General features: G+C 40.8%; 1 protein-coding gene across 2 annotated transcripts; it reads right to left on the reverse strand.

Moving 5' to 3' along the window:
* Positions 1 to 220: 220 nt before the first annotated feature.
* Positions 221 to 8,374, reverse strand: ARL6IP1 (ARL6 interacting reticulophagy regulator 1). Of its 2 annotated transcripts, XM_079944668.1 has the most exons (6): positions 8,267 to 8,374; positions 5,939 to 6,072; positions 5,384 to 5,503; positions 2,872 to 2,989; positions 2,192 to 2,276; positions 221 to 1,760 (listed from the first exon to the last, which is right to left on the reverse strand). In XM_079944668.1, exons 1-6 carry the CDS (start codon positions 8,300 to 8,302, stop codon positions 1,642 to 1,644), a joined length of 612 nt encoding a protein of 203 aa, XP_079800794.1. In that variant the 5' UTR covers positions 8,303 to 8,374; the 3' UTR covers positions 221 to 1,641. The 2 variants fall into 2 exon arrangements, with proteins under 2 accessions (XP_079800794.1, XP_079800795.1); XM_079944669.1 differs by lacking the exon at positions 5,384 to 5,503.
* Positions 8,375 to 9,311: the final 937 nt, after the last annotated feature.

Here is a 9,311-nt window from a genome sequence, read left to right on the forward strand (position 1 = left end):
CCAACCAGGCCCTCTCACACATCACCTTTGGCCATCAGTTATTCATTGTATCTCCTTTTCCATCTAGGGTGGTGCCTGGATGTTTACTGAATGAATAAATTTAAACCTTTTATTTCATTTTATTCTTAAAGAGCACCTTATAGCCATGTAATGATCACACAGGGTAGTTCATTAATTGGGTACATAAATCCGATCATGTAAACGTTGTACTGGCTAAGCTATAAAGAAAGGACACAAGGAGGGATTCCAGCTTTTTTATTTTTCCCCTTTTACACAAAACAAAGTAGAAGAAATAATACAGGATTAAAACTGCAAAAGTAGTTAATTGGTAGAACACACATACACACAAAAATCTAGGAAGACAAGCTTATTTACAGTGAGGAAACACATGTAAATTACGGTAGTTTGTATACGAAACATTAAAAAAAGAGAAGTCAAACATATGCTACATGGGTGCCACTGTTTACAGCAATATTGAAGGAGAGAAAACAACACTTACTTAGGAACAGATACACCACAAGGTCCAGGTTTTACAGCATCAGTGCAATAAATTCACAAAACTATATTACAGCTAGTTAATCAGTTTAAGAATTGTTCCCAAATATGTCACATTTCCAGCCCTCAGAGGTTCATTCCTACAGATTTCAACTACTCCATCTATGGGGACCAAAAGCAGCCAGTGATACCATAAAATGAGAATCTTGAGGCTTACCTTTAAAGGCTTATTCTGGTCTTGAAAAACTAGTAGGATTTTCTACTGAAATGAATCTTGACTAAACACAGGATGAGTTTTGTTCTTTATCGGCTGGTCTTGGAGTGAAGGTCATAGACACGACTCTTAACCTATTATGTACTTTAGTTTCATTAGCGAAAATCTGAAATCAAAAGTATGCTAAAAATCCTAAATACCATCTTGCGTAAGCCTGCTACTAAAAAGCACTCAAGGATGTACTAACTTCAAGTTTAAGTGCACGGGAACAAGAGTTCTAAGCCTGTCAGATTACCCATTTGGGAGGGAGGATCAATGCTTCCAACAAATTGCTGAATTCTGCACAAGGGAGAAGCCAACACATACTAGGCCATGGAATTACTTTCATTTTATTCCATGAGGATTCTTCTCCCACAGTGTCGAAACAGAATGAGGAATGAATCTTAACTGGTCTCTTCATCAGAAGTGGTAAACTTGGTTTCTATATTCACGAAGCCAGACAGTTGTTTAAGCAGACTGTGGAAGTAGACAGTAGAACCAGCTTCCTGTAGTCACAGACCACTATCTTGTATCCAGCTACAGCAAAGATCAACTTGAACAGTTATCCCAGGCCACTGTTAACTGTACTAAAGGATGAAGTTCACCACTATATTATTTTAAAAGTAAGAGTTCAATTAACCCTGGGTGAGAAAAACCAAGACGAGTGGTAATGATGAATGAGTTGTCCATATAAGGCCAGCGGATGACAACACACCCATGAAGACACTGGGCATAAAGCCTTACTTGGCAAGTCAGAATTTCTACTAACTAAGGGCAGAATGAGGGACAGCAAAGAGCTACATCTGTAACATTTTAGTATCCAGACAGCATAAAAGACACTGTCCCCAAGGACAATGTATACACCATTAATCACACTGCATAAAGCAGATGTATTATTCATTTTTCTTTTCTTTTTGTTTGAGAAGCTTGTTTATCTCTCTTTTGGCCATTCCAATGTACTTCGAAATGATTCCATGTTGGTTTAGTCCAGGAAGCAAGAGTAAGAAAGTCACTTAAAATTAAAAACAAAAACAAAATTACAAAGGCAGCAATTAACTTCCCAAAGATTCTAACATTTTATAGAAGATAGTTCTTCAAACTATTACACACTCTAATGGGAGGAAGTAACATGAAACCCATTATTTCCATTGGTATTTATCCCCAGAAGCTTCTGCTTCATACCTCCCAACCTCAGATAAGACACACTGCTTATTTTTACCTCTTGCACATTACTTTCTACCTTGGTTATTAGTTCTTTGTCTTAACTTCCAGTAAGACCACAAACTCACTGAAAACAAGGACCTGGGATTTAGTCATCTTTCCATACTCACACAGTTCCTTAATCACTGCCTGGAACTCAGGGAGCAGGAACATATTGCTTACTAAATTCCAGTTAGACTTTACTGGCCAGGATGTGCCTGCAGTTTGTCCTCAAAGACTTACCTATCAGGTAGGTGAGAAGGAGGTTGTGGACTTGCTGTCCCACCCAAGCAACCGCAGCAAGAGAAATGATCATGGTCATGAAGTACTAATAATGAAAATAACAAGAATTTATCAACTTCTAGAAACAGACTAAGAAGCGAAACTTTAGGAGGTTGTTTCCAAGATTGGAAAATAACTCCGTTTTTATTCCCACTTTTCTTTAAAAATATTTAGTATCTATATATTATATAAAAGCCATAGAAAACTCCTTAGATCTCCTTTATAGAATTTACATACATTCTCTCCTAGAATAACTATAATTCTGTATGTAAATTAAGTAGTTTGTAAGTTAACTACTTTTGCAATTAATAACTTCACATAGTAACCTCAAGTGAAGCTAAGAGAAAAGAGAACAAATGCTTCCTAAATATATGTCTTTTACATTTATTTCAGTAAATAAAAGAGAAACAAAAAATTCACCTCTACAAGAATAAAAAATTGAATGCAAAATGTAATTTTAACTTTTAGTTTAATACAGATAAATATTTATGAATGTACTCAGAGGAGTTAAACTAACAGATAATGATAAACATCAAACTACAACTAGAGTAAAGCAAAAAGGCTTTACACTATAATGAAGCAAAAATTGACTCAATCTTAAAATGTTGCTTTACTTAAATAAGTCAAAACTAAAAAAGTACCATTTTAGGCTTTTCTTCCTTTAGCGTAAAGAGGCGTTTCCACCAGCCCACAGCTCTGCGTCGAGTTTTTACGAGATTGCTGCAAATTTCATGGAATCTCTGCTGTTGCTCAGTGGTCCTAGGAAAAGAATCTTCCCTTTTACTATAGGCAAATCTTAACAGTAAACAGAAATACACCGTCCTCTCAAATTTCAGAAACTATCTTCTAAAGAAAATCTAAATAAAAACAACAATGATTCACCATTATGTTATAGAAAAAGTTCTTAAACCATTAAGACTCCTTTTGGGAATTCCCTGGTGGTCCAGTGGTTAGGACTCTGTGCTCTCACTGCAGAGGGCCTGGGTTCAAAACCTGGTCAGAGAACTATATCCCACAAGCTGCTCAGCATAGCAAAAAAGACTCCTTTCATAGCACAGGAATAAGTTTTAACATAAAGACACACGTGTGTGTACAAAGTAATGGCCATCTATGGTTCTAAAGCCAAATTTGGTCAATGATAGTAACAAAAACCTCATGACTACTATGAGTCATGCAGAAATCAGTATGAATTAATTTCTCTATTCCTATATTATTTTGCAGATCCCAATGAATCCTGGGTGGTGACCCATCAGAGTCCTTGAGGAAGATGTGAAGTTTCAACCAAACAGTTATATTTAAGCACTCGTCAGTAAGATAATAACTACTAGCATTCAAAGCACAATACCCTCCACTGGGCTTCATACATTTGAGGCCTAGGCAGCCACAAAGAGCTCAAATCCAAATTCCTTATAAATTTAGTCCCATTGAGGGAAAATATAATCACAAACAAAACAGCAGTAAGAATACAAAAAGATCCTCCAAAAAGCCCTTTGTAGTTTATAATGTATTTTGGGTTCTGATTTTTGCCTTTGTACTGTCTTTGCTATACAGACATAATGGCTGCTATAAAAAGTAAGCCCTATGCTGGAGATGTGTTGCTTTCTCTCCTCTAGTCCTTGTCCCTATAAATCTGCAGTGACAGATACAGTAGCAGGGCTTCTACTGAGCCCTGGAACTTCTTATAAATAATCAGACCTTGTATGCTGCCCATAGTCAAGGCTGGACTGTGGCTAGGCAACAGTGTCCTTCCTTCTTCATAAAGGTCAAAAAACAAAATCACTCTGTAGATAAGACTGAGCCACATACTGATTATCACGAAACTTCAAGAGCTTACTTCTGAAAATTCTTCTCCAGGAGTTATGAATTAGCAGATTAGAATGTTATCTGGCTAATAAAGTCAGGGTCCGAGGTTGATTCTGTTAAATTGCTACATTGCATAGTTACAAACTTGCCCCCCAAACAGCAGCACAATGAAAAACAATTCAAAGCACATTTGCTAACACTAACCATTGTGCTATGGCAGAAACATCTTTATTTCAATACAAAAATGCTTAATTATCCCATAACTTAAGCAAACCCTACATTTAAAATTCTTATTTTTATAGAATTATTTTATAATTTGCTATTATCAGGAGAACGAAAAACGACAGGCACAAGTAGACTACCAATTAAATTAAAATAAACAACCAAGGGAGTATAGTAGCTAGGAGAAAAAAATCCATTCCTATATCTAGTTTTGCTCACTATTTGGATCAAAAGAGAAATGCAACATTCCAGAAGGAAGTTAAAAAATACTTTAACAGGATCCACAGCCACTTATCTTGGGAACTCATAAGTAACCCGTTCAAAGAGTGGTATAAATGCAATCAACAACCCACTTATATACATACAGCTTGAACGTATTCTAAAGCACTTTTGCTAACCTCCACTGCACTACCTCAAGGTCTCAACGTGAAACACAAGATCAATCTTTTTCTTTTTTTTTTTTGAAGTCTTTATTGAATTTGTCACAATATTGCTTCTGTTTTATGTTTTGGCCGGGAGGCATTAGCTCCCGACCAGGGATCGATCACGCACCCCCTGCATTGGAAGGTGAAGTCTTAACCACTGGACCACCAGGGAAGTCCCAGATGAATCTTAAAAGTCAAAATATTTCACAGCACCCAGAAGAGTCTGCCTAATAGAAAAGTAGACATTCAATAAATAGTTGCTAAATGAACAGGCAAAAAAAATCTACGTTACTGTTTTCATATTCATTCAAAAGTAATTGGTGAAATTAATATTATAATATCTTAAATATCAATGGAAAAAATGTAGAAGTAGACATACTACTTTTATGGAAAGCCCATTATGAGGTCTGCAATCCTTGATAAAACATTACCTAAAAAAGCCTCACTTCAATAAAAAGGTCTAGGAAGAAAAAAAAGTCAAAATAAATGCTAGAGTATAAAAGAACTATGGAGATATAAGTACCGGAAGTTTGTGATTTATATCTGAATCAGCTAAGAAATTCTTTACATCAAACGATAAATCTAACCCCTAGTCACCTGATGGTTAAGACAATTCTCTGTGCTTAATTACAACACACTAGTCATAGCTACCTGGTGCAGTAACTTCTCAGAAATTAGACTGCCACATCATTATGCCACCTACCATTTATTGGAGCCAAAAATTCTAGGCGCTAGAATGGGAACAAGGTAGTCTGCCAAGCACAAAAACATAACAAAACAGGAAACACCCGACAGAACGGATGGATCTAGATAGTAGATAGTCCTGTTTAAAAAAAAAAATTAATAAAGGTTAGAAAAACATAGACCTCATTAATCCTAGCTGAAGATGTTTATCCTCCTAGTCCTCTGGTTCTCAAAGATGTTATTCACCTTTTTTATTCTAATTTTCTCACAAGTAGTTTTCCGGAAGCTTCATGACATCACAGCTGTAACGGTTAATGTAAACATGAAGAAGCAAAGGCTCTTTGGCGTCCTCAACATTTTTTAGCAGTGTAAAGGGTCCTAAGACCAAAAAGTGTGAGCCACAGATTTATTCAACTGCCTTGATAACTGAGTTTACAAAGTACTACAAATTCTGAAAACTAGGCAAACGGCTCTACGCAAAGGCATTCTTTACAGATTCAGGCACTTCCATAAATGGAACCTGAGCCCTTATGAGTAACAAGCACAATCTACAGAAATTTAATAGCTCACTTACAGAAACACCAAAGAAACCACACCCATGATGGCAGGTGGAAACCAGGCTCTTTCCCATCGGAGGACTTTATCTGCCATCAGCATCACTTCTCCCCATCCTTGCAGCTGCTCTTCCAGATTTGCAGTCTCTGCAGCCTACATATGAGTAACATTTAAAGCGATCATTCTACTAATCTCAACATTTCTGTGGCTCCTAGGGAGTTAAATTCTTCTAAGGCACCAGGTATGTAAAACAGCTCCTACAAATCACTATCTTAAACAAATTAGTTTCTCAGAAAAACGCAATTTTTAAACCAAAGACAGAAATGAATGGGGAAAAAAATTATCATTTAATGGTCACTTTCCAAGTCCAAGCACTGGGCTACTCTTTTACATGCATTATGTAACATAATCCTTATAGACCCCTTAAGATAGGGATAATCAGAGCCATTTTACAATTAAAGAAAGCGAGCTCAGAATGCACTTTCCCAAAGCCATGCACTACTAAGTGGCAGCACCCTGAGTATAAAATTGGATCACTTAAAGTTTCTCATTTCAGGTAGTTACAACTGGTCTGGTGTTTTGTCATTTCATTGATTTAGCCCCCTACTTCTGAATCCATTAGGAAAGCCTCTTCCCGAACAGCATTCAATTTCCAAAATAGCTCTTTGTGCAATGAAATCATTTAGATGTTGGCATCATCTGCACAATTAAGGAAAACTACTGTGCTTTTACAAAATTATAAAAGGCATATTAAGCCCAATATATCTCAATAAAATGCTTCTTACACTTATCAGGACATTTTGGTTAGACTTCAAATTTCTCTGCAAATTTGACCATCAGCTGCAAGTAGACTTCTCAGATGAGCTAATGGGGCAAAAAGCCCTTAAGCTGATTTTGGTAGAGAAAAAAAACTTGGAACAGGAAACCCATGTGTTCTTATAACTGTTACCACAGGGAAATATGCAAATGACAGGAGACAGGGCAGCTTAATCTTGATAAAGATGTTATCTGTGCCACACTGACACTTAGGTGACCTCAATGTTTCTGACTTTATATACCATGCTTAATACAGTTAAATAAGAGATTACCATGTGGCAGAAACTCTGCTGAATATATTATGTGCTTATACTTTAATTACTCCTCCCAACAAGCTCAGTTTCCACATTTTACAAATGTGGAAACTGAGATACACAGAGGTTTACATATCTGAATCCAGCAAATCCAAGGCCAAAGGCCTTGTTCTCCTTAAATTAAGTCACACTGCTCTGTGGAAAGAGCAGCCGAGCTCCAGGCCAGGATCTGTTGTTTCAATAGCTGTGTGAACTTGGGCAACGATCAACTCTTAAAAGAAACCTGGCTGGGGCTCACTAGGCTAACCATAGAAAAGGGGGTGGTGGTGTGTGTGCATGTAAGGGGGCAGAGGTCATGCATATCTAAAAACCAATGCAAAATGAAAATCACGCACAATCAAAACTGCCCTGCAAAGTCACTTAATTCGTTAGCACCTGAGCTCTTGGAAAATCAAAAGTCAAAATTAAATAATTTGGTTTCTCTATTCACCGTTGTTCTGGTGGTGAGTAGCATGCCTTTTCCTGGGGATAGGCAACTGAGAAGATGGACGGATTTCTCTCGTTTTTACCTAGATCCTGAGGGGGGATTCGTGCTGAGGTTAAAACTGTCTGCCTGTGATACAACCTTACTGTAGTTCCCTCCGACCCCGGCTTACTCTAAAATCGTCCTGGGACACCCCCCACCCTCGCCCAGACTTACACGTTCCAGACAAACGCCAGAACCTGCCACTGTCCCTCCAGCTGGATCCTACCTCCAGTTCCCAGCGGCGAGCTCGCAGCCTCCCTGCCGTTTTAAAGCTGTGCCAGCTCTAAAAGAAATTCTCGGCAGCAGCCCTTTGACCCTCCACCCCTGCCCAAGTATTAGGGGAAAAGGGCGAACGGACATCCTGGTTAAAATCAAAGACGGGGAAACCCAGATACAGCTGGGGTCTGGGCCGCAAAAGCGCTCGATGAGCCCCTCGCGGCCCTTTGCCAAGGACTGCACCCCAGGCTGGTCACAGCCCCCCTTCTCCCGCTTCCTCCTCAACCCCTAGTCGCGTTGAATGATCACGCGCCCTCCTCGCCCCGTCGTGCACCTTCCCCAGGGGATGTTAGGAGTCGACACTAGTGACCGCCAAGCAAAGGTTACCCAAGAAGCCCAAAGGGCAGGCGTCGTCGCCTGCACCTGGGAACGGAGAGGAGGGCCGGGCCCGCGGCGGGTGATAGGAACGAGGCCGCAGCGCACCGAAGTCCGGAGGCCCCGCTCGGTTCCCTCGCGACGAGGAGCTGGTACTCACCAGCAGGTTGGTGCTGCGATTATCTCCTTCCGCCATTGTTCCCGAGGTGCCCCCTCAGCGAGCGCAAAACGCCCCCAAAAGCCAGCCTTCCTCAGAGGCACTCACGACAACTCTAGCGAAAGGGCACGCCCAGCAGGCCGTTTATATAGGCCAGCTGCCTTTCCCGACAGAACCCGCGAAGCTCGCTCCTCATTGGGCAAATCGAGATCACGCTTAAGCGGGCCGGACCAACCGCTGCTCAGCGCTTGTCTTGAAACCCAGATCAAAGGAGAAGGAGACCACGCGGGGCCGAGGGGGCGGGGACACGGAATAACCAATCAGCACCCAGGAGATGTGCTACACCCCGCCCAGGCCTTTCGGAATCGGTTCAACTGCCCCTGGACGGGGCCTGGTACGGCCTTAGTATCCCCAGGGAGGGCCGCCATGGTGGCTCTCGGACTCTTCCGGGGGACCTCAAAGCAGCTAAGGTACCTCTCTGGAATTTAGTCCTCAAGGAAATATGCCACCCAATATCAGGCGGAGGGCAGAGATGGGCATGTGACGCTAACCGCATTGTGATTAAGGAGGCTGGCTGCCTGGGATCTTCTTCCCGACCCAGACGGTGGCCCTGACCCTGGCTGTGCCCCTAGCCAGCCCGCCTTTCTTCTAATACCTGCTCTGGCAGCCCTAGCCAGGCCGCTAAGCAGCTTAGACCCAGATATATGACTCACGGACTCGTGCCCATCTCAGGAGGTTTTGAGTACTGGTGAAAGGGGCCATTTATGTAGATTTTCTGCAATTTTTCCTTCCCTACCCATTAGGAATAAAGCCTTAGTTTGATAGAGGGGCGGGGGCGGCGGAGACGGTGTGGAAATCTGGGCATAGTTTCAGAACTTGTGAAAAATGCACCGACTTATAAAATTGGCTTATTTTCATGGGTTCTTTGGGGAAATTCTTTGTGGGGCACTTCACTTAAACTACGAGCTCCCCCTCCAAAAAGGGACTGGTTTTGACAGATCCTTTCTTACTAAGGTCATGCTAAGGAAAGATGTAAACCCTCTCATAA

The sequence above is a fragment of the Stenella coeruleoalba genome, assembly GCF_951394435.1.
Source record: "Stenella coeruleoalba genome assembly, chromosome: 15".
NCBI classification, from domain to species: domain Eukaryota; kingdom Metazoa; phylum Chordata; class Mammalia; order Artiodactyla; family Delphinidae; genus Stenella; species Stenella coeruleoalba.